The 26,830-nt window shown below is 36.1% G+C and overlaps 2 protein-coding genes across 3 annotated transcripts; one reads left to right on the forward strand and one right to left on the reverse strand.

The window, feature by feature from the left end:
* The first annotated feature begins 963 nt into the window (after positions 1 to 963).
* On the forward strand, positions 964 to 3,405 carry LOC129243344 (putative flavin-containing monoamine oxidase AofH). Of its 2 annotated transcripts, XR_008582301.1 has the most exons (4): positions 964 to 1,424; positions 1,518 to 1,700; positions 1,758 to 2,998; positions 3,202 to 3,405. XR_008582301.1 is itself a non-coding variant. In XM_054880348.1 (3 exons), the coding sequence occupies exons 1-3, from the start codon at positions 1,012 to 1,014 to the stop codon at positions 2,620 to 2,622; spliced, it is 1,461 nt and encodes a 486-aa protein (XP_054736323.1). In that variant the 5' UTR covers positions 964 to 1,011; the 3' UTR covers positions 2,623 to 3,405. The 2 variants fall into 2 exon arrangements, 1 of the variants encoding a protein (XP_054736323.1); XM_054880348.1 differs by having other exon boundaries at positions 1,758 to 3,405.
* Positions 3,406 to 18,529: 15,124 nt separating this feature from the next.
* LOC129243389 (leucine-rich repeat protein soc-2 homolog) lies at positions 18,530 to 26,335 on the reverse strand. Its single transcript, XM_054880366.1, has 4 exons — positions 26,184 to 26,335; positions 21,646 to 22,208; positions 21,009 to 21,582; positions 18,530 to 20,926 (listed from the first exon to the last, which is right to left on the reverse strand). Exons 2-4 carry the CDS (start codon positions 22,052 to 22,054, stop codon positions 20,056 to 20,058), a joined length of 1,854 nt encoding a protein of 617 aa, XP_054736341.1. The 5' UTR covers positions 22,055 to 22,208; positions 26,184 to 26,335; the 3' UTR covers positions 18,530 to 20,055.
* Positions 26,336 to 26,830: the final 495 nt, after the last annotated feature.

Consider the following 26,830-nt stretch of genomic DNA (forward strand, 5'->3'; position numbering starts at 1 on the left):
CTTGTTGGAGATCACGGGTTTCAATTTCCGGCATCAATACGTTGTTTATCACTGCACGATAGGGTTCGCCATTCACTGTTACATTGGCGTCAGACTCGTCTTTGAAGAAATATGGCCCGATTATTCCTCCAGCCCAGAGGCCGCACCAATCGGTTGTTTTCATTAGATGTAATAGCTGTTCTTGAATGGCTTCCCATTCCCAATCAGTACTTGTGTTTATTTCTGATGCCTTGTAACGTTTTGTTTATATGGAGGAGTAGGCGGAGCTTTGGTGTAAAATGTTAGTGATCCGAGTGAAAGTTACATCCTCGAATCTTGCATACGTGTAAAAAAACTGGAAGCGACTTGATAAATTTGGTTTTGAGTCTTTGATTACCTTGACTGCCCCTTAATCTCTATACATTATATGTGTATTTAATTGACGCATACATCCTTTACTGAGAGCTTAGCCGAGCTCCTCCTCCAATTTGTGGTATGCGTCTTTAAGTTTTTACACAAATGGAGCGAATTTTATGCTGCCTCCGAACGGAAGATGGTTTTTTATGAGATGCTTTTTCAAGGCAGAAATACTCTCGAAGATTTTCTACTGCCTGCCAAAGAGCAGCTAAAGGTAAAGCTAAGCTAAGTAATACTGGAATGTGTCGAGGAGGCACCTTCTCCTTTTCAGACACTCTCTAGTCTCATTGTAGATTCACTACTTTGCGGCCATTTTAATAACAATAGCGGAAGGGTATTATTGTTTTGACGGTAACTGGCAAGGCAAATCTCGTGGTATGGTTCTAATAAGAGCAGAACAACGCTTGGAGCCTGCAGGTACTAGATCTCAAGTAGCTGCTTTATGGAATTTACGAATGCGGTTTTTAAAACTGTTCATACTCGGTTTTTCATTATCACCGACGATATTTACGTTTATGCGCATCAATCTAACAGATTTGTATTTCACGTTTTCATTGTGAATTTAAACAGAGTTTTGACAGAAATCACAGTTTTATTTGAAAATTCGCCTAAAATATGGAAATTGAATGTGAAATACAACTCGGACCACCTGAACGCTCTCCAAAGGTGGATGTTTTAGTAGTGGGTGCGGGTATATCTGGATTGGTGACGGCATATCGACTTTTGGAAAAAGATCCCTCTTTACGAATCAGAATACTGGAGGCAGATGTTGTCGTTGGTGGGAATTTGCTACAATCACCTCTGGGTGAAATCGGCGCCAAATGGTTAGAAGAGTCACAAACACATATGCACCAGTTGCTTCATCGATTGGGAGTGTCGACGCGGCAGCGGACAATTGTAGATGAAACATTGCCGCGTTGTTGGGAACTGGATCAAAGTGTATCCGCAAATTTGGCCAAATACGAACTGCAACGCTACATAAAGGAATTGCAGTTGAAGACACCCTTCTTCAAGCCAGGACGCTTTAGGTAAGCGCAATTGTCTGTGTGTATAGACAGCTAACGGTCCATTTTAAAATTTACAACTTACCTTTCCTCGATGGCCTCATTGGATCCTTATAGCATAAGAAAAGACTCAACTAAAATGGAGAGACATATAAAAAACCGGTTATTTTTCAATGAATCCCGTAAATTTATGATGAATCTAGTGGAATTGGTTTGCGGTTCGAAGGCGACTAATATCACTTACAAGGAATTCATGAGCCTTTGTTATGGTTGCGGTGGCTTACAAAATATAATCAATATGTAAGCTCAATATAACATTTTTGTTGCTTAGAACAAAATTAGATAGACCCATTTTAGCTACTTGGAATGCCCGAATACTTTGCTAGAGTTCGACAGCACGCAACTACTCAAGGCACTCACACAAAGATTGCAACATACAGAAATTCTACTCTCGCGAAGAGTGAAATCTATATGTCATTACAAAGACTATGTTGAGGTGCATGACTCTACACAAAATATCCACACAACCGATGCTCTTATCTTCGCAATTCCATTAAATTGTTTACAACAGATCAACATCTCTCCGCCAGTGCCCGTGGAGTTGCGCAAAGTTATGAATAATAAATTGAAAGCGGAGAAAAGCGTGACCAGCTTTATAGCTGGTTACAGTGATGGTCACTGGCGGAAAGCCGGCTACTCAGGCAATTTCCTAAAAAATGAGCCGCTTATACTGGGCTACGAATACCGTCCCAACGTCTACGTGGGCATGATGGTTCATGATAGTACTATGGATGCTTTGGTGCGTGCAATTGTTTTGGACGCTTTGGCGCAAAACTTTGGTGACGAAATGAAAAGGCCGCATAGCTACAATCAACACACATTTGAATTAAGTAATTTGGCGCATGTGCCCCTCACGACGCCTTGGCATCGCGTCATATGGTCATCATCGGCTGCTGCGTCCACCTGCTATCGCGGCTTCCTGGGTGGTGCGGTACAAAGCGGGCTGCGGGCTGCAATGAATGCGCTATTAATAGTGAGACCACAGACAGTGACCTGGACGGACGTCGCCGATGTACATTGTCAAAATTGCCCAAACATTAAAGGTATTGGAGTGCTACAATTGTGGATGAGTGGGCTCAACCTCTATAATGTGGGCTTCTACTCTTTATATGCTTCGAGTGTACTTGTAGCGTTGCAACTCGCCTATAAAAAATTTGGTTAAAACTTATCAAGAATTATTTATTATCAACTTCTGGGTTGTAAAGGAGCCGATTTCATCATAATTTAACTAAAATTTCCAGTCAAGTTTTCTGGCCGAGAATATTGAAGAGGTCAATCCCTAACCTTTTACCCTAGATGTGTACTTGTTACACAAAACGAAAACACGCGCGCAGACAAATATGGATCTGGTACTGAGCTCCATAGCAGCTCGCCTGGTACCTAGACCATTGCATGCCAGGCAAAGTTTTTTTGGATGTCCTTTTTTTATTTTATTTCGAAACCTATCATAATCAACTGCACTGGGGCTGTATCTGTACCGGATGAGATAGAATGCGGATTGAATCTGATAGATGCTGGAACACACCGACACATTTTCTGTGAGTGTCCGGATATGGCTGGATTTTTTGTGATTACTTAGTTGCTAGTTTAGGTTAGGAATGCGTCTACCCAGGACGTAGCCAGGGTTTTATTTGGTGGCCTAATTCACTATTCACAGTAAATTAAAGCAAAAGTAGTTCAATTTTACATATCATTTACCTATTTCTGAATTTTAAGTTAAGCTGATTTTGTACCATTCTAGTTTGACATTGACAGCTCTCTCGTACTCAAGGTCTTGACTGATATTCAGGATCATATTTATGCGGAAGCAAATTAATCGTCTACACTCGAGCAACGGTGAAATGTTATTGCTGCTTTTTATGGGAGTCCATAAATGTCCCGTACGAGCCAGTCGGGAATAGAGACAGAAACCAGCGAAGTCAGCCGAATCAGCCACATGTCCATAAATAATGAAAATATTATAAATGTTTAATAAAATCATAAGTATAAAAAGAATTAATTTTTGCTAATCTTAATTTATTCGAACTTGGACAACTTGGGTCATGCTATAATCATGCGTGACTAAAATTTGTGCAGACGTGAACGTGTATGAGATAGAATCTGCTATCAATCACGAAATTGTATGCATGTATGAATGTAAATATATTTTAATCAAATATAGGTATGAGACCATTTTGCGGGGCAAAAACATTACTAAAAATCAACAAACTTTGCAACTATTCACGATTTCAGTAGTACAACAGTAATAAAAGGCTGTATAATCGTTTGTAGAAGTCAATAATACGTGAATGCAGATTTATTTGAAATAAGTCATAGTGTAGGTAGATATCTACAGGCAACCAGAGCTGTTGATGTAATTGAGAAGGTTGATGTGACTTAGATTGGAGCACTGTCCCAATCTGTCGAAGAAAGGAGCTGTCAGTGATCTTAACACTTATAACGAAACATGATTTTTGTGACACTAAGCGAAACATAAGGTAATTTTGACCGAAATCGTTACTTTTTATGTTTTTTTTTATTGTTATGTTTTTTTTCAGTTAAAATGAGGTAAATAATAAGGTACTACAATAATTATTAAGCGTTTACAATCAAAAAAAGTTTTTATTTTACATAATTGACATGTCAATCATTAAAAAAAACATGAAACTGAAATTAACGAAACCTATAAAGCTTGAATACAAATTATAAATTGAAGCATATTGTAGAAACTCAGTCTAATCATGTGAACGACATAACATTTTTACATATTACTGTACTTTACTCACTTTTCAACAAATCTTTCACAAAGCGGCACATTCAAAGCAGGACCGGATTTGACAGCTACCGCAGATTGGCACATTGCATCTGAAGCACTTGTGTTGTGTCTTCCTGTCACTGCTTGGCGGACATTTCTCACAGGTTTTCCGCTTCTCCAATCGGTCGGTAAGAGCACCTGCAGCTGGTAGAGGATCTGGATTATCACCGAGGATCTTCTTGATGTCAACAGTCAAGTCCCGTGGAAGATTTACCACACCTTCAAGCCTCTTCTGAAGATGCGGAACAATCAGCTCATGGGCTAAACGCTTTGTGAACTCAAATCTGGTTGTCATCTGAGTGCCGGAGTAGCTCATATACACAATGAAACTGTTGACATTGGCAATGTTCACTAGGCGATAAAACATTGCAAGCGGCCATCTTCTAGTTTTTCGGCTGGAAGTAAACACTGCACACTTCATGTCCAGTACATCTACCCCTGACTTTGTTTCATTGTAGAAACTAATCACCTCAGGTTTCTTCTTGTTCTGATTTGTTTCAATGGAATGGTGAAACGTAGATATGAGACAAACTGATCTGTTCTGTTTTGGCACAAAAGATAAGAGTGTCATTTCTCCTCGAAAGCCATGCAGTGTAGAGGCAACAGGCCGTCTTCGACAGGCTTGAAACTCTTCAGGGATAGTTCTTTTGTCCTTTCTGACAGTGCCCACGTATGTCAGTTTCATTTTTCCAAGTTGCTTCACACCATCCAACGAGGTAAACCAATTATCGGCGGTAACATTGCGTTTTCTGCCTTCAATAACTTTACATAATCTTGTAAGAGATTGAACAGCTACCGGCATCTCATGTTCCTTTTCACTCAATCCTTCGCCATCGCTGTTTTTACCAGTATAGATGTAGGCATTCACTAGATATGACGTCTTGGCGTCTGTCAGACACATCACCTTTATGCCATATTTTTTAGGTTTTTTAGGCATGTAGACTCGGAATGCACAACGCCCTCGGAAGGGAACCAACAACTCATCTACTGTTACAAACTCAGATGGGCTGTAAGCTGCCTGGCTATTTGAAATGATTTTGTAAAATATTTCGGAAATAGCAGCAGCTTTATCATCATTCCTTCTTTGGGCACGTGTTTGTGCATCATCAAATCGCAACGATCCCATGAGTATCTCATAGTGCTTTTCAGAAATCGTCGCACGAAATATTGGGCGACTGCATTCATCTTTAGTGAAAAGGGATTTCATTTTCTCATCATTTGATCTAAGAACCGATGCCAGTACTAACAAGCCAATGAGAGCTTGAATTTCTTCCATGTCAGTGTCTCGGTAGTTGCTTTGATTAGTATTTGCTGAAAGATTCAACCGAACACTTGCCAACTTGATGTTAGTATGTGTAACTATTTTCGAAATGATATCGTCATCAAAAAATAGTTTCCAGACTTCTTTCTTTTCAGGATTGTTGCCTAAAGATCTTGCAGTTGGTCTCATTGCTGGTAGTCTAGTCAAAATAATATTTCTGGCTGGAGATCGTACATTTCTTGGAGGTGGGTCACTTTTCCATGCATTTGGAGGCCCGGTTTTATTTTTTTTCATTCGCTCCAAAAAGTACTCAGGAAGATGATCAATTCCTTCAGCAACTGCATTTATTATGTTGTCCACATTATTATGTAGATTCACAATATCATCTTCTTCACTTTCTGAAGAACTAGGTGTTCCTGGTATGACTTGGTCCTCGTGGTCTGAGATGACAAAGTCCGGATCGGCATCTGAATCGTCGATCACGCTGAAATCACTATCGTTATCACTGTCTGCATTAGCCATCAACCTTTGAATCCGATCACCAAAGTCCGGGTCAGTAGGCCGTACACTTCTACTGAAATCACGACTAGCCATTTTATGATAAAAGTGTGAAATATTACAGTTTATAACTAAAAAAGTATAGTCACCAGCGGGTAAGCGAAACACACGGTAAATCTGACCGACCGAAATCGAACTTGGGATGTGCACAAGACAATAGCGTCACGCCAACTAAATGAACACCTGTTCAGTGGCGATGGTAGGGGGAGGGAGGAAGGTAGGAGGAGGGGCAGCTGTCTCGGTCAAGCAGTTTAGCCACCATTCCAGCACGAAATTCACTATCGGTCATTTTGACCGATGTTTCGTTATGAGTGTTAATCGCCTAGCTGCCAGACCCGGATATTTACAGAGAAAATATTCAACAGTCTGTTTCTCTAACAGGTCTTCACAGCTTCTGCAATGCAGATTAAATGGTAAAACTATGTTTTCTGCGTGTGTGGCGATCGTCCATTCGTGAGGAGTGCCAGAACTTTCTGCGTCCTGCGTCTATTGTAATGGAGCCAAAGGGTTTTCGAAATAGAACACGAAGAAATGGGCTCCGCTTTTCTGAGAAATAAGAGAATATGAAATATCCCCTGATATCATAGTCATAGAGGATTTAAATGCAGATTGGGAGAAAATCCATTTCTCTCTCTCTTAATTGGCGCGATAACCGCTTACGCGATTATGGCCGAGTTTAACAAAGCGCGCCAGTCGTTTCTTTCTCGTGCTAAACGGCGCCAATTGGACACACCAAGTGAAGTCAAGTCCTTCTCCACCTGATCTTCCCAACAAAGGAGGCCATCCTCTTCCTCTGCTACCACCAGCTGGTACCGCATCGAATACTTTCACAGCCTGAGCGTTTGTATCCATTCGGACGACATGACCCAACCAACGTAGCCGCTGGATCTTTATTCGCTGCGCTATGTCTATGCCGTGGTAAAGCTCATACAGCTCATCGTTCCATCGCTTGCGATATTCGCCGTTGCCAACGTGCAAAGGCCCAAAAATCTTGCGCAGAATCTTTCTTTCAAACACTCCAAGCGTCGCTTCATTGGAAGTTGTCATCGTCCACGCTTCTGTGCCATACGCTAGGACGGGCATGATGAGAGTCTTGAAGAGTGTTAGTTTTGTTCGTCGAGAGAGGACTTTACTACTCAATTGCCTACTTAGTCCTAAGTAGCACGATTTCTTCTTCGGCGGCGGTACATAGAGAACGAGAAATGACACCGAATTTGCGCTCCTTTACATGGCAGGCTTTGTTTTTGTTTTCATTGGAGGGGATTTTTAAGTGGCGGGTCCCAAACCCAGCGCACAACCAGCTATCCTGGAATGTTTCGCCTTCTCACGTTGACCCACTCCCGAACGGATGTTCGGAAGCTACCCAGAGGATACTTGGGCTAGTCCCCCGAGTTGTGAGCTGCTTGAACCATATGCAGAAGAATTGTCCTGGCCACTCCCAAGTGATGGAGGAACCATCCTCCAAGGAGAAATGCCATTTATAGAAGCAAAATCTTGAAAATATATTAAGTGATAATGGTCTAAACCAAATAATATCAGATTATACGAGAATATCCGCAAACTCTAAAACTTTGTTTGACTAACTAACAACAAATATGCCAAATTTGAAAGTAAATGAAATATCGGATCTCGAAATTATAGACATAGAAATAAAAATTCATCATCCAAAACAGCTGAGCACAAAAATTTAAATCCAATATCTCATGTACATACACTAAATCTTTAGCAGAAGCTTTCATTTCTATGCTTTTAAGTAGTTCTCCTTTAGAATTTGCTCTGAAATAAAATACCAAGACATCAAGGATTTAGTAAGTAGCTCAAGATAGCGGACACACGAAATTTAGAGATTTTACATCATCTATAATTATTACTTCATGATTCAAACGATCTTAAAGAAATATTCAACGCCAGAGAGGGAATAGAATCATTTGAAATTAAACTTTTTCTAGTAAATAACGAATTGTATTCATGGTAAAGCAGCAGGTGTGTTAATAGTACTTAGTTGCTACGAAAATAACATAAGTGCAGCGGTTTACGTCTTTTTTATATTAAAAAATCCACATTATAATACACATCCACCCACTTTAGGTTGAGTACATCACCTTTTCCTAGTTTACTAGGGGACTCAGTGGAATACAGTGAATGGAATGAATAATGGAATCAGTTTTATTTTTACAAAAATTGTGCTCAAACTCTGGGGATAAGCTGAAAAAAAGCCAAATATTTTAATATTATACCGAAAACTGGATACGAATTAACGGACGCATTGGCGAGAGAGCCTGCGGCCTCGCTATTTATAGAATCCGAGCCCGTCCTTGCCATGGGAAAAACACGCCATCAAGGCAAAGCAGAGGAGTAAAGAGCTAAGGCTAAGGGAGGTTTGCTGGCACCAAACTATGGGGCCACACCAAGCGAAATTCTTATTGGAAGTGTTCAACCAAAAGAGGTTTAAAGGGCTCATTACCCTCCCCAAGAATAAACTGAGAATGCTCACGGGCATTCCCACAGACCACTGCAGACTGCGTAGACATCTGCACATAATCGGAATATGGTCCACTGATTCTTGTCGTTTCTGCGACCAAACCCAGGAAACTTCAAAGCACCTTCTCCTTGAATGTGGCGCTACAGCGCGCAGAAGGTTGAGACAACCAACTGTAGTCAGAAGAAAGGCGCATGCGCTCAATACAACTCCGTTCTATCCTGAGTTTAAGGAGGGAACTGAGTACTGTGATGAGCAGAGGGCACAAAAAACCATGCGGTCGAAGTGCAAATCTCGGAGAAATCTATCTATCATTAAACAATTTTAGGCCATCGGTACAGGTTAAAAACTGAGGTTGTGGAGAAAATTTGGCGGTCTCCGAAATATTCAGCAGAGTTAACTCTTCTCCTATCACTTATTCCTTTTTCTCATTTTTTAATTTCAATAAAACCCTTAAGCGCAAATAAATACACAGATATTTTTGTCAGTTAATGATAAAGTTTATGATCAAATTTTTGTGGTAATCAATAATTATCTTTCCTACTTGTTTTCTTAAAAATTAAAGTTATTACATATTTTCTTAAAAATAATTACTTTTACATTTTTTCAAAAGTACTCATTTATATATTTTTGTCAAGGATAATCAATCTAATATAACATATTCCCATAGCATATGAATGTCGGTCGCCGTAAACAAGTACGATTGCCTGAACCCTCAAAGTAAAAGGTTTGTCTAATTTTTAATTTTTTAATTATTAAAAACAAAAATATTATGGGATGGGAAATCCATGTTTGAAAATGTAGAATAAAAAGTCGGATAAATTTATTCATAGATGCAATACAATAAATAGAATTAATTAACGCGCCATCAGCTCATTCCTATGAATAAATTGTATATGATATTAAAAACCAAACCTAATTCGTTTGTATTTTTATGTAGACAACCGACTGGTGCCATCAAGCAGGCAGACAGCACGTCAGAAACCCTTTCTTCAGTACTACTTGATTTATATTTTCGATGAATTACGAATTACGAATAGTGGATGGGATTGAACTGAGTAAGCCTCCAGCCAAGTGATTACGTTGCCAACTTATATTTCATTTGTCACAAAAATATTTCTTGCAGTCAATTTTTTGCTAAATATATTATAGAAAAATATTTCTTTTGCCCATATGTACATATGTATGTTTTTATAAATAATAGCTTTATGAATAAGAATAAATGAGCCATCAATAACAACAATGAAAAGCATTGTTTTAAAAAGGAAAATATATTTTTTTCTCATTGGCTTCAAATCATTGAAGGAGATGCATGAATGTAACGTCGCAGGACTCTGCCTCTAGCATTAATAATAAGGAAGATTATGTAAATTTGTATGAAATGCCACTTACGTAACGCCCACACTTTCGTCTATGACAAGTGAGGAGATTGCACAGCCAAATGAATGTAATTTTGTGATTTATTTTAATAAAACTCGAATTTAAACTTCATGAAACTGGGCAAATGCACAACTACTGTTTCCTCCAAAACGCCACTCTGAAATGCGCTTTTATTTTATTTAGCATCGCTTCTCCACTTTTTATACGTTACATGAGTAAAATACTTCGCCGGAACAGCCGCAACGTATTCGTTCTGGCGGAATTGTAAGATAGAGTATAGATATTTTGTAATTGTTAAAAATTAGCAGTTAACTTAAAAATTTCAAACATATGAATCGAACCAATAACAATTATTTATTTATTTGTTTATTTATAACATAAACTATTAATTAACACAAGCGATAAAATAGGGAAATATTGAATTATTTCAGCCAATTTTGAAAAGGTACTTCCGTAAAAAAAAAAAAACAGTATGACGTCAGCTCTCTCAACGGTTAAACTTTTGAAGTATTCTTGAAAGTATAAAAAATTTATTTAGCACAAGCAAATAATTAGATTGTTTGATACGTCAAAGTTGAGTAGCTCATCAGGCGGATCAGTCCGATTCATTTTAGTGAACAAAGAATTTGCTGCGTGCATTTTTCAGCATGCGTAATCTTAATCGAAATTTTATTTGTATGCATGGAAAAATGTGCACACAGTTGTGAACATGAAAATAGCAGTACCTTTAAAAAATAATTTTGAAGTCATTTATTTTTTTCGTACAATTCATACAAAATAAAAATTGAATACCAAATACCTACGAAGTGTTAAGAGATTTCAGATGTGTAGAGTTTATCTGAATAAATTTGGCAACTACGTAAATAACGGTTCTTTATTGGCGTCGTTACGTTTTCAAGTGCAACATTGAAGTAGTAGTGCCTTCAGTTGTTTAATGGCCTCTGGTGACGGTCAAGCATTGTTTGACAAGAACTTTATATGTGTGCGTGTCGGCTGATTGACGCTAATATCTAAAATTTTTGATTTTCATCATTCAAAAGCCGACAACAAGTATGTGTGACACGACGACACCCGACTGCACTAACACACACAAAGCTCAGTCAAGCATGCTGGACCGTCTCCAGAGGCCATAAGGGTATACAAAGAATTTAATAAAATATTGCGCAGATTTAGACAAAAATATATATTTTTTTTTTGATGAGTGTCATGCATACATATATTTCTCATGTTTCTACTATAGTGGATCGAGCGAAACACTGCACCACAAAACAACGAAAGCAGATTTGGAAATTTGAGAGCAGATCTTACACAGAAATATAAAATATTATTTCATGTTCAGCAAAAATCATTTCAAATGCAATTAAATTTGTGGAAAAGCCGGAAGAAAGAGGAGGAAAACGAAGAACTCCCCTGCAAGACGATCGCAGAATTGTAAGGTGCTCCAAAGAGAATCCCATGAAGTCAGCCATACAATTAAAAAAGAGGTAAACTTAAATGTTTCTGGCGTGACTGTATGTAGAAGACCACGGAAAGCTGGATTAGCAGCTCGCAGCCCACGAAAAAGCTACTCCGGACACGAAACACACGGCAAAACGTTAGGAATTTGCAAGAAAACTTGGTAGCTGAACAGCTGACATCTGACGTAATATTTTACAGAATGACGAGTCTAAATTATTTTTTATGGCGGCACGTACTCACGACAATATGTTAGACGTTCACCTGGCACCGAAAATCAGCCCCAATACACCTTAAAAACCATTAAACATGGGGGCTCAGAAAAAATGGTATGGGGATGTTTCGCATATTATGGCCCCATACACAAAATTAATGGCATAATGGACACCAGTATTTATGTGGAAATGACACAGAATGTTATGTTGGCATATTGCAGTGTCAAAATGCCAATAAAATGGGCCTACCAGCGGGATAATCATCCAAAACACCCGAGTCGGAAGGCCAAAAATAGGTTTCGCCCAAACAAAAATGAGGCTATGGAATGGGCAGCTCAGTCGCCCGCGTGTAATTGAAATTTTATTTGGATGCATGCAAGTATGTACATACATATAGACTGAGATAAATGATCTATTTATTAATGCTATTGTTTTTGCTTGTTACTTCTGATTGAACTATTCATGTTTCTATGCAAATAAAAAATACATGCATATGCACATATGTACATATCGAGCCATTACCGCCAAAATAATGTATCCCACACCATAATCGATTTTTGTTTTGTTATCGAAATCGATAGTTCAACATCATTTGCATCATCTGTCAAAATTTCATGGCTGTAGATTAAACCGTTATGATTTTATAACAAAAACAATTTTAATGTAAATGCATATGGTGACTTGTTTACATTTTCTTTGAACGCTTGTGTGGGATACAATTAAATTCTCTTTTAAAATAAATGAAACACAAGGGAAAAAAATAAAAAAAAAACCCAATTTTTTGAGACTTTAATTAAAGGTATATAGGAAGGTATGAATTTGTTTTTTTTTTGCAAAATATGTTTTTGTTTTCAATTATTGGATATTTTTACAGCTCTCCCTGATACCGTATAGCGATTCAGATGAATCTTTCGTTGATTTAAATGGTTTGGAAAGTTTAAAAGAAGTCGAGGAGGAAACGTGTGTTGGGAAAAGGGGCTACAGAAAGCAAAAGAGAATACCTAAAAGGCTGCAAAAAGTTAAGAAAAAATATACGAGTGTTTTGCCCAACCCGTGCCTAAAGAAAAAATGTCCAAATTCGTGTCATGATAAAATTTCTGAAGATGAAAGAGTAAGAATAAATGAACATTTTTGGGGAATCGGCAACAAAATTAGACAGAAAGATTGGCTGTCTTCTAGTGTTAAACAAGTCGATATTAAAAGGCCATATGGAGAAAGTGACAGTAAAAAGTGCAGCTTTAATTATTTTATCAATATCAATAATAGCAGTTTTAAAGTTTGTCAACAATTTTTATTGAAAACGTTGAACATTTCACAAACGATTTTAATATCCGTAATAAAAAATAGAAGTTCGTATAAAACTTGCCTTGAAAATATAAAAAAGCCAACTGCACACAACAAATCTGAGGAAGCAAGCATATCGATAGTCCATCTTTATTGTGATAGCTGCGCAGGACAGAACAAAAACAGAGCTATGCTTGCGACATTAACCTATTTTGTTGAAAATTCTAATTTTGTGACTAATATAAAAATCACATACTTGTTGCCTGGACACACCATCATGCCTGTTGATTCGATACATAGTACAATTGAATCGTTTATTCGGAATACTACTATTTGGGCTCCAAGTGAGTGGTACACCATAATATCAAATGCAAGAACTAACCCAAGAAAATATAATTGTATTGAATTAACTAACAGTGATTTTAAAGACTGGAAGACATTTTCACAGGCGTTACTTCCAAATTCAGTGAAAATTCAATTTACAAAATTACGCTCTGTTACATTGGAAAAAAATATTCCAAATATTACTCTTAAATAGGGCTACTTTGATGAATCTCAAACCATAAATTGTGATCTAGATTCAATTCCACGATCCAGACGAAACTAGGAAATAGTTTGTGAGGGACCTACTCAATTATATGATGATATATTAAACATTTCTTCTGCTAAATATAAGGATTTGAAAACGCTTTGCGATAGAAAAACTTTACCCGTAAAATTCCAACACGAGTATTTGAATTTAAAATGGGATGGATCTGTTAAAGATTTGCTACCTGAAACCGACCAGGAAGATAGTATTTAGCGTTTTTTATATATTTTTATCTATCGTTATTCAAGTTTACAAGATTTTAATATGAATAACATTACTTTCTTAACAGGAAACTTTAAATATATGAAGTACATTACTTTATTTTTGTTTTATCGAATATACTAAGAAATGTATACATTTATTTTTTTAAATCAAATGTAATTTAATTTGAAGGACTAAGTAAAAAAAATTAAATAAAAACAAACGGGAAGTCACATCCTTAAAATAAATTTTTGTGTAACCCACACACTTTTTTAATAATAGGTTGCCAGAAGGAAAGCAAAAAAAATGTATCCCACAAAAACAACCCTTATGATGCAAATATCTATTTAAAATTATTAAAATTAAATGTATAACACAAAAAAATATTTACATTATAAATTTTAAAATAATGGCTTTATTTAAACTGATTTCATTTAAAAAAAACCTTCCCCTGTAAAATTTCGAGTTTGTGGGATACATTTTTTCGGCGGTTATGGCTCGATATATTTTTGTTTCTTTTTCCTGTGCGTATTCTCCCATACCATTTGCTTGGCATTTTTGATCATTATTTGCGGTTCAGTATATTTATAATATCGTTTCTTATATATACGGTTGTACATACATGCGTGAGAAGTAGTATGTGTTACGAGCATAAATACACAAGTAAATATCGATGTGTACATATTTACATAGGCATGCTCGAATCTCCCAGATATTGGCATTATGCATAATTAGCTTTTCGCTTCTTTGTACACTATCGCTCTCTTGTTTTTTTAATGTTTCAATATGTACATTAATACTTTTTTATAATTGTTATCTTTTATTAAATTAATCTACATACATACATATACAAATAGTTACATACATATTACTTATTGTATCATTTATTACAATCCAGGTTCCCGTTTTTCAGTAGAAGTAGTTTTTGATAGGGGCTGTATTAATGAGCAAAATAAATATATTTAAAAATTTTTTCCGTTATGCGCTCGAATCTAAATATGTGTGTGCTGATATTTACATATTACAACGCTCGGCAGAGAATGTGTGCAGAGAAACACATACATATATATATATATATATGCTCCATTGCTGCACATAATTATAAAGCGTCGACGTGCTGAACCTCCTGCATAATTTGTTGATGTAGATGTATAGATGTATACAAGTATGTACAGTACGGTTCACTTGATTAGAGACAATGATTTTTATGGAACAAAATAGTTATTAAAGCAATCGTATTTGATCTAGTGGCTCAAGGTTTTCTGATGATTCAAATTAAGACTGTACTTTGCTCGAACCTACCTAACGGTATTTCGCAGCTGTAATAATGTACTTGATTTAAGGGTTCACATGAATAGAGACACTCAGTTTGCCTACATTATTTGTGCATTAAAGCTGTGAAAAGTGCCCGGGTTTTTAAGCATTTGTTGTGTTTAGTCCGAGAACTTCTTAAATCTGAAAGCAGAAATGTTTAACAGATCGCGAAAGAAGACAAATCGATATCTTGACCTCAGAGTGCTTTCGAATCCCCAAGATTGGTTGAAGTCCAAATGTTGTGGATCGTTGCGTGAAACAAGATGCCTCCTATGGTAAGAACTACAATAGCAGATATGCGATGGCTTTAACACTGAAGGAAAAAATCTTAGGGTTGCACCAAATACCGACCATTCAATCGCAAAACATAAAGAAATGGCAAATATTCCGGCCCGCGAACCCACTGTTCGAAGAACTATTCTAAAACGCCACATCTGCGGCATAAAAAATTACAAAAAAACAAAAACACTTTTGAATAAATTTCACAAAGAACGCCGCCTCGATTTTGCAAGGGACCACATGGCATGGAGTTCTGTTACAAATAACGATCCTGGTGAATGGAAAAAAGTAGTATTCACAGAAGAGAAGAAGTTCAATCTGGATGGGCCGAATGTATGCAATTTCCATGACTTAAGAAATGAGGAAAGCTACTTGAGCCGGCTTCCCAGCCGTGAAGGTGGTGTTATGGTAATATCGTACTATAGCACGTTCGAATTGAAAATTGTAGACTACAAAATGATGGGAAACAGCTACAAAACTCTGTTGAAATCATCTTTTCATCATCATCATCATCATCATCTTTTGGAACTTTAGCATGGCCACCGTATTCGCCAGATCTGAATATTATTTAAAATCTATGGAGCTTGTTCGTAAGGGTTATGAGAATGGGAAACAATTTGAAGGCAAAAATGCTTTAATTCGACTCACTAAAACTATCTGGCCTGAAGTTACATTAAGCATACTGGAGAATTTGCGAATGGGTTGGTGCGTGACTGCCATTCGGAATTCAGTAGGTCGCTCCATTTGTGGAACACAAATAGGAGGAGCTCGGCCAAACGCCCAAAGAGGGGGTACACGTCAATTATACAAATATTATATGTATATATTGGAGAATCTATCCAAATCCATTCATCAACGTATTTATGAAGTAATTTATAAACAAGGTGGCAGCACAAACTTTAAGCTTTAAATAATAAATGTAAAAACACGAAATTTCCTATATTTGTTATAATTCTTTTATTTGGTTAGGTCCTCATTCAAGTGAGCCAATAAATCAAGCACAGTATTACAGCTACTGAAGTTTTACTGCTGCGAAATACCGTTAGGTGGAATAACATTTTAGTGCATGTTTATTTTCCAGCAAAGTAACGTTTTAACTTGAATTATCAGAAATTTATGGGTTACTAGATCAAAAACGGTTGCTTCAATAACCATTATTCCATAAAAATTATTGCAACTAATCAAGTGAACCAGACTGTATCTTTTAAATTGCTCACCATCCCAAACGCCCAATTCTCAATGACGGCAGTAATTAACGGAAGCCAATCGATTAATTTAGAGCACTTTATTTTATTTCAAATAAATTGTGAGGTTTTAATGCAAAAAAATACAAGTATAATAAAAAGTAATATTTTTGAATACATAAAAAATAAAATAAATCGCATATTTCATTTTAGTTCAATTAATACGACATTTATTGCTATTTTACACCAATTAGAAACTCAATTCATATACATAAATTCTGAAATGCATGCAAGCAGTATATTTATTATGTATGTGTGTATGTATATGTGTATGTATTTACAAATGTATGTGTAAATCATCCAGGCTTTATACAACGCACCACGGGTTAGTTTACAATTCTCGCTTTACCGCGAACACTACTCAGTTACACTTGCGCACTAAAAGTATAGTACATGCACATTGAATTTTTAAGTTATGATTTACAACTCCCTTATACAGAATACAACTAATTTATAAATATATTTTTAAACAATTCCTTGGCGCTTGAGTTAATTATTTTATACGTCTAATTGTTTTTTTTTTCTTACTTAGTTCTGCATATTTTTTAAACATTTTCAATGTCAGCAAAAAATTTCTTATCTATAAAATGAAAATAATTAAAATAACAAACATGCTTTTCATACATAAAAAATAAGCGGTAATTTAATACAACTGTTCAAATAAGATGATCTACCTCAGACTTAATAATGTTGCTCTTAATACAATAGCTACTAACATCGTGAAAACATTTTTACAGATGTGACCAAGATCTTGCCATTAACTGGCTCTAAGCGAATTCGACAGAATCAGCTACATTATGTTACGAAGCGGTTTGTTTATGAAAAAACTAAGATTGTGTTGGTGATAAATCTATCACCCTTGAGCTAGTAACAGTTTTCAGATATAACGGAGCAAAAGCATCTGTACGTATTTTCGCAAATCTCGCAATTTAAAAATTAATCTTTTGCTGATAAAAATCATATTTTTAAATACTTTGCAGTTTCAAATCTCATTTATTTTGAAGCTCCCGGAATTTACATCTGCATAGATGGTGCGTCTATACTCACCCAAGTATTAAAAAGTGGCAGAAATTCTAGGTGCCTGTGAATATTCACAATCAACCTTCGGTAGACACACTGAGGTGTGAGTCATCCCCCCAAATATTTGCAGGGCTGTAGTTTGCTTATTTCTAACATCTAGAAATATACCGTTAACTACCTCAATACTTACAAAAACAACTTTAACTCTATTTGTGGAAAAAAATGTATGAATTGGGGGGAAATTTCCCCAGTGTTTCGTTTAGGTAGGTGTGTCTACCGAAGGTTAAGTGTGAATGATTTAGCTCAGTATCTCCTTTAGCTGTTTTTTTCATACATAGGCACGCACCTCTTCAAATAATTACTATACTATATAAAAAATTATTGAATACGCACTAAATTAGCATTTATTACTAAAATATGCAAATTAATTTATTGGGAAATGTGATCTAACAAAAATGGCTAAAGCGCTTTGTCTTTTTACAATTAACATTTTTATTTTGTGCATTTTGCACTACATAGAGTATAAGAAAAAACACATACTCGAGCAGGTTGCCCTAGTCATAAATAATAAATAAAAACTCTACACTGATTTGTTTGGTGGCGGCTTTTTTTATGAATTTATGTGTGTAGTAGCTAATATTGTTACACTCACTAAGTTTCTGCACCTCATCCGTTGGGCACACAAATGCTGCATCATGGTATAGCAAAATGCTGCATATCATTATGAGCAAGGGGATTTGACTAATTTTAAACGTATAACATCGTTACGCATACAGCGTAAATATCGCGAGATCTAAACCAGTTAGACTGAAAGCGTAGCAGTTTACCTTCGAATAACCCACCAAAGTAGATCAAACAGCTGGTTTTCGCTTAGTTCATTGATTTTAGTTATGTTTTCAAGACATGGTTTGCAAAACTGTTTTATGCCATGCAGCTGGTAAATTAAAACTAAAAAAACCGGCTTATATCTGTCCATAAAGAATGAAAAACTTAAACTTATTATGCATAAATGTAAGTATAATGTTTATTTCTTTATAAAATGTTTATTTTAATATATATAAATATTTATACAAAAGGTAAAAGGTAAGCATTGAAAAATCAAGCTTAAATCAGTAAAAAATGCTGGAATTTCATAACAGAGAGATGTCAATTGGTATAAAATCTAAATAATAACTGAAATCATACTAGTATCTTTTAATACATATATATTTGAATCTTCTTATGCCTCAAAATCCGAAATATGGAGAAAACTTTGCTTCCACGAACTCGATAGGGGCACATAATAATCACTAAACTCTATGTGTTTTATCAAGTTCATGTTTTTAAATTATGAAAAATTTACATAATTACGAATAAGTAAGCATTTCCTTTAAAATTATGAAATTTTATTAAAAAATAATGGCATTTAATCAATAACCAGGGAAATTTCGAATGCTTTCGGCTAAGCAGTTTCGCAACAACTTAGAATGAATGATGACTAGAATTTTTTGTGTTCGGTTTGTCGATTTGAAGTAATTTAAATGAAATGGATATTTTGATTTGAACATTTCGTATATAGGCGTATAAGATAAAATTTTGATCATGAATACAAAAATTAGTGGTACAGAACACTTCACACATTATTACATTTATAATTATTCCATTTTTTCAATGTATGTTTACGTTTACATGTAATTTTTTGCCGCTAATACCCTCATGAATAGGGTAGTTCTCAGCTGCTTGCTGACAAAAAAAAAACATGAATCTTTGCTTTATTTTTTGACAAATACAACTTCTTATTCCAAATTACAAATATTTCTATACACAAGCAAGCGAGTACTATGCCCGCAAATTTGTGTATCTCTAAATATGTACGAACAATCTTAATTTTCAGCTGTCATCTCGAAAATTTAGTTTTGCATACTTCCTCCAACATTCCAATCTAATATGTAACATAATTTGGGCAGTAAAGTTCTTGGTTTTTTTAATTAACAGCAACACGTTTCATAACATTTATAAGCATTTAACATAATTTCTCTTTTTTAATGTTTTCACACAATTGTATTTTATTTTGTATGTTCGTTTGTAGTCATGTATGGATGTATGTACATACATCTTTATGCAACTAAATAATCGATTTCTGAAGCATTTTTAAAGCTATTTTTTTGTTTCACCATCACACAATTTTAACATAATTTTTACAACAAAAATATTGTTTACAATTCGTTTTTAATGGTAGCGTGAGGGATGCGCGTTGCAGTTGCAATGCACTACTCACTATATTCGTCGTTTGTATGTTTCGTTTAATAGTCGTTATGTTATTTCTTGGTTTGTTTTTTCTTTTTGTTTGCATTGCCAACGATTGTCGGAAATGCACTACCGAACATTTTCAACTATTCATCTCAACTGATAGTGCATTTCCAAGCCCGACGTTGTTAGTGTCGGTGTGTTTCTGCTTCCTCTTCTAATTCAAACTCCAAGTAGCAGTCATTACTCATATAAAGTGTACGCCACTGAGCGGCAGGATCTTCACCACTGTTCACTCACATCTGCCTGTAGGGGGAATGCATTTTCAGCCATTGAAGAACCAGCGATGGTCCCCCGGCTTGTATATCGGGTGGTATAGTACTCAAAGGACATTTGTCAATATTTAGATATTTTAGGTTTTGACAGAGGGCCAGCTCGTAGGGAAGCTTCTCTAAGCAAGGATTTTGATTGATATATAGATTTTCCAGGTTTTCAAGTGAGCCAATCTCTTCCGGCAGGTACTGTAAATTATTTTCGCTCACTGACAAATGTGTCAGGTTGCTTAGATGGCCAATGCTACGCGGTAATATCGAGATCTGATTTGTTTGTAAAATTAGCTTTTGCAACTCATGCAACAGTCCAATTTCGTTAGGGAGCACCTCTATGCGATTCTCCTCCAAGTCAAGTATACGTAATTTACGCAAATTACCTATGGTATTCGGAATCTTTTTGAGCATATTGTTGGACAGCACCAAAATTTCAAGATTTTGTAAGTTCATTATGTCATCGGGCAACTTCTGTAATGCATTTGTTGCCAAATTAAGTTCAACCATATTGACCCAAGTGCCCACGTCTAGTGGTAACGCAGTAAGCACATTCTCCTTCATATTGAGTTTTGTGAGACCTTTGGCGCGTGAGAATATGCCATATGGTATTTTATCAATACGATTATGTTCAAGGTTTATGCTGTACACATTAGTAAACTGTGCAGGCCCACCGGTCGGATAGCTGGTGAAAGAGTTGCGCGATAGTGTAATATTGGTGAGGGCGCCAAGGCTAGCCAAGAGACCGTCAGGCAATTGCGTTATACCGTTACCCTCGACATTAAACTCGTCCATACATTTGCAATTTTTAAGTGATGCTGGAATACTGGAAAGGCGATTGTATCTGAAAACGCCAAAAAATTGAAATTTAAATAAAAATAGATACACAGGTACTACATATTGAATATGCACGATTTTCTACTCACCTCAAGCCCAGACGTACCAAACATTTCAAGTTGCCAATTGTTTCTGGTATATCCAGGAGTTCGTTGTGCTGCAAATCCAGTGCGCTTAAATTTACGCACTTACCAATATCCTCGGGCAAATGTTCCAGGTGGTTGTGAGACACATCTAAAGTAGTCAAATTTACCAATGCACCAATCGCAGGACCCAGCTCTCTAATTTTGTTTTCCCGCAAACTCAACATTGTCAAATTAGTTAAGTTGCGAATATCGGCTGCCACGGCTATAATGCGATTGAAACGCAGATAGAGTGTGGTCAGCGAACGTAGGCGATATATGACCGAGGGGATTTCAGCGAGCTTATTGTGCCGCAAATCAAGCACTTTAAGCTGCTTGCAATTTTGTAATGACTCTGGCAGCGAAGTTAATGAGTTTTCGTTTAATGCAAGTGTTTTTAAATTAATCAAACACCCTATTTCAGTAGGTAGTTGACTGATTTTGTTGCTATACAAGTAAAGCTCTGTGAGATGAATGCACTCCTTCACTGATGTTGGTATAACTGTGACGGACGACTTACTCAAATCCAAACGTTTAATGCCTTAATAACGAAAAACCATTTACTATAAATGTACACATCGAAATATTTGATAAACCTGCTTACCTTCTTCGCGACAACGTTGAAGTGCTTTAACAACATCCTGATCAGCTTGTATAGGCTTACTTTTCTTCGTCGTTGGTTTAGGTTTGTTAGATTCGGGGTGTTTAACTGTCACCACCTTGGGACGTGTTTCCGGTGGCATTTCGTTGTTGTTGCCAACGTTACTGCTACTGGCTCCGCCGCCACAGGCACTGCCACTGCCGCTATGCGTCTGGTTAGTTGTGAGACTCGTCGTTATAGCTGCGGCGCAGCTACTGCTGCTATTGCTGCTGCTGCCGAAACAATGTGTGGTCAAGACACCTCCACCGCCGCTTCTGCCGCTTGCGATTGAATGGCCGCCAATAGTAGCTCCGTCTACCGATGCCAATGAGGATGTGGATGCAGTCGCGCCAGCAGAAGAGCACAAGTTCATAATTTTTCCCAGCGTAGCGATCGGTGGCGACAATTTATTGCCCAAAATTGCAAACTTTTCAAGTTCAATAAAGTAAATTGCCTCTTTTCAATATAAATTTGGTTTGTAGACTTGAGAATGAATAACGGTCGATGATTCAGCAATTGCAGTTAGGCTGTATTCAAAGAAACAAGTAAAACAAGTATTATTTAGTAAGGTTTGGAAGGCTTAAGCATTACTCTGCGGTCTGCAAACCTTATGGTTCTATACACTATTTAATTTAGTTTGGAAACTGTTGAAATTGAAAGACATACAACTTTCAATCAAACTATAATCAATATTTACTTCATTACAGATCATTCCAGACTATCGTACAAATGGCAAATCTAAATCCTTATGTTATTCCTTGCCAGCCGTACTAATGCACTTTATGAAGTGAGATTAGAAAAACCTCTGAAAAACGTCTACTTTCCAATCACGTTTTTGATCCAGTGGATCCAGCCTTGTGAGGTTTTGAGTGTAGGGTTTGTGATGTTGTTGTTGTTGTAGCAGCAATACTAACAGGTTCTGTTGCGCATCATTGCAATGTTCAACCTTCGTGGAACCTGTGGACTGCTATAAGTTTATCAGAATTCTCTACGATTTGCCAGCGCAAGACGCAGACAAGCGTTCAGGTATCTGACGAGGTGAGATTTACAAAGCGACATGGTCTTTACATTTCGCTGTTGTCAACTAGCCCCTTTGGAGGGAATACAGGCTTTCAAGTGTTCATTCTAGTTATTCTTCTTATGTGTCAATAGGCAGCTGTAGCCGAATGGATTGGTGCGGGACTACCACTCGGAAGACGTAGGTTCGAATATTCATCCTTCTATAAAGAGAGATACTGAAGACCAAAACAACATCAAGATGCACGCCACAAATCGGAATAGAGACTTGGGCAAAGACCTATCTAGAGATAATTGTATCTAAAAGTAGGGCCTAAAATTCTAATGGCACGAATGCTACTTTAAGAAGACTGCTATCTCAATTCATTTGTTATTATTTTTCCTTGGAATTGGATTTGTCTTCTTCTAAACTAACTTTTAATTTAAGCTCATTCTAAGTGGCCACTTGTTATAATATTTCTTTATTTACATTTGTTATATGGTTATGTACATATGTATCATACTTATCAAATAGCCCGTAGCTATATTGTTTATTGGATAATAAAAAAATGAAATGAATTCTGTGCAGCTCAAAAGATCCGAGTTACATATGTTATGACATTGGCCGGCATACTATCACCGTAGCCCTTTCCTCTTTTAAATTTCTTCTTATGGTATCTCGTCCTGCCAGTACCCTCCCTTTCTAGCCAATTCATCAATTACATCGTTCCCGTCTGTGCCTTTGTAGCCTAAGATCCATAAGAGTTAAATGCAATTGCTCGGCCCTAAAGTGTTTAGTCCAGAATTATTTAGGGGTATATCGCAAAATATGATAAATAAAGCCTCACTTAGGATGGCAAATGCACCGAAAAATTGGGTTCATCGAATCGAACGAAGTAGTGCTTCATAATAAACAGTGAATTGTTTTTCATTCAGTATAACACAACGGCAGCTAATAAAGCATTAATAAAGTTTTCCTTTAGGGTAAACTTATTATAAATCCATTCTCTCTGGAAGAAAAATTTTTTTTTGTCCACTGGACTAGTACTGTCTTCAGCAAAGTTAGTGTGAAAGACATCCTCTTTCATAATTATTAACGTTAACTCGTGTTGAATTACAGTTTTATAAAATTGTTTGACTGTGTAATTAATAATTTGTTTACCTAATCTCATTCAAATCCTATGTAAAATCCCCTTTTTTTAATTTGTAAATACCTTGAAAATGTTTAATATGAATGAAAAATGTTTAGGAATAATAGATAGCGAATTTTTTCACCTTGTTTTGATCAGTTAACGTTTCTCCAGATATTATAAATTTTTATGATACATTTTTTTTGTTTCAAAAGGGTTATTAGGATATATCTCGAAAACTGCATAGCAGAAAAAAATATTATGTGGACTTTCGGACTCGGTGACCGATTTTACATAGGAATTTGATGGCATGGTGCTTTAGTTTCTTTGACTCTAAATTAGTATAATAAATAAACGACTAAAATGCGATTCCCTTATAAATAAGCAAATTCTATCTGATTTAGAGTTAGCATGTACGAACAGAATAAGACTTTAGAATAGTCTCTCTTTGACTATGCAAGAGTCAGAGACTAGAATCCGTTTATTAAGAATTCAAATTTGCACAATTTCAACAGAGCATTTTCATGAAATTCATAATTCGCTCTTTGTCAATGTTATGAAGCACACCACAATAACAACTATTACATTTTTTGCTGTATGTAAGTTACTCTTCAACCTCTCGAAAATTTAACGAAACTTAGAATATTTCAAACTAATCACACAAAAAAATTAATGATTGCTAATCGTAATGAAAATTTAACAGGTATGTTTCATATACATATATGATTTATCGTTACATCTAGGTCTATTTCTTTCCAAAATATTCATTTTTATGTAGGTAGGATATATTTTGGGTACGACTGAATCGGACCATACATACGATTTTACATAATGTCACAGCGTCACCTAGCAAGTCCAAGCAAACCTTCCCAGTAAAACTTCTTCTTCAGTAAAATCCCTCGTTTAACAGTCAACTAAAAAAAAACCCACAGTGTACAGAACACAGAAGATGGCGCCTTCCGAAAACAGCCACTTAATTTTGCATAATACTTTGGTTAATATTTTATTCATGGAGTAAAGTTTTGTTAAGTTTATATTAATTTTAAATGTACAAAAAATACGTAGATTTTCCTTAGAATATCTTTTTCAATTATATTCATTTTTTCTCAAGATACACTTATTTATTCAAAAAGTAGACATTGTGTGAATAATTTTGTCCGTGTGTGTAACATATATTGCAACATAGAAAGTAAGTCTACGCAACGAAGGAGCGATATTTTCTCAAATAGCGCATGTTATACAAAAAAAATCTGTATGAAGCTGCTTCAGAGTTCAGTTTTGTTTCGATTGACGAAGTTTGCGGTTATCTAAAATATCGTTTTAGGGAAAATTAGAGCTAATAATAAGATTAAGAAGAGGGGAAATTCTTTAAATTCCATCGCTTAAAATATTGGTCGTGCTAAGTCAACAGTGCAAACGATATTAGAAAACTTTTTTGAAGGGAACTTTGGGGATGGGGAGTGTTGTTGTTCGGGTTATCTCCGTGGAACCGTTAAGGTTCTATTTATGGTGCTGGTTGGTTGCGGGCTGTCGGGAGCAACATGTGGCCGTATACCGTGTGGACACACCCTTTAATATATTGAGTTTGGATGGAGCCATCTTTGGCAAACACAGCGGAAATAAACTTCGAGTACAAGGTTAGGCTCAATGCCAACCCTGAGGTTGGAATCAGGCCTGCTGCAAGGTTCAGCACACTAGACAAGGCTAGTTTATTTAGGCGACAGCTCTTGTTCGGGAAAAACTCGAGTCGTTCCGGCAAGTAGAAGCGGTTGTCATGAGAACGATTAATGTATTTTCAAATCGATTTATTATCCTCTAAGGTGCTTTATATAGTTTATTTTTAAGGTGTCCGGGAGCATTCTGCTTGTTGAACTAACCAAAATAGGTCAATTTTACAAATTTACTTTCAAAAACTATAACTTTTCCAAAGGAAAGCTTTTCGCTTTTAGAATTTAGAAGAATTTACCCCCTCTTATAATTCTTTCTTTTTCAAAACGCGAGCCATCTATATAAAATTTTCCCTAACCACAGCCAAACACTCACAATTTGGACTGAAAGTTCATCATCAGTGTCCAACTATGATGCATTGTGAACCAATAGAAATGCTTCTGTCGCTGAAGTTCGCGAGAGTGTACACTTCACACTACAATTCGTCAATTTGAAGAAAGTTATCAGCAATATGTTCCTTAGAAACAGTCGACACTATAAAAGACCACGAGAAGCAAAGCGCACAGCAACATTTGCCTATCTTTAATTCATACTGGACCTTACAGATATGAATAATTGTTTATGTGTAAAGTGTAAAACTTCTTGCATACTTCTGATGCATAAATTTGTGATCCGGCTATATATCTTACGTTGTTGTTCTTATCTTACCAAAATCTAGTTATTTGTTTAAACTTCTAGTTCGCACAGTTTGTTCATAAAGAATTAGTACAATTTTCTCAAGCTTATTTAAATAAAACACTGCAGATATTTGTTAGTATTCTTCAGTTCTGGCCAGTGCTACTATTTTGACACTTCTCTTCCTGTCTTTCATGTAGGGTTGCTACATAAGTTCATTAGATCTATAATGTAATGGTACAAAAAGTGCCAGGCAATTAAACAGTACATTTTTTTTCGTTCTGTTCATTTTTCAAAAATGAAAATTAGGATATTTCGAATGTGCTTGCATCAAACTGGTTGGCACACTTTTTTAAATACCCCATGATTAGATCACGTTGAACTTTCAGTTAAAAGTATAACTTCCATTATACTTCTCTCTACTTTTTTCTCAATTTGCTTAATAGAAAATATTTACTACGACTTATTAGAATTGGATAATTTTGCTAGGCAATCCGCTCTCGTAAGCTTGGTTCGTATTTTCACTTTTTATGTTGCTATCCTGGTATGTTTAATACACAAGTTATGAAGAGTATAATATAATAAACGGAATTCGATAATTACCAATAAATCAGTTAAACATTTTATTTTAAATTCACTTCGATTGCATCTATATCAGTTTTCTTTTAATTGCCCACAAT

The sequence above is a fragment of the Anastrepha obliqua genome, chromosome 1, assembly GCF_027943255.1.
Source record: "Anastrepha obliqua isolate idAnaObli1 chromosome 1, idAnaObli1_1.0, whole genome shotgun sequence".
In the NCBI taxonomy this organism is placed as follows: Eukaryota; Metazoa; Arthropoda; class Insecta; order Diptera; family Tephritidae; genus Anastrepha; species Anastrepha obliqua.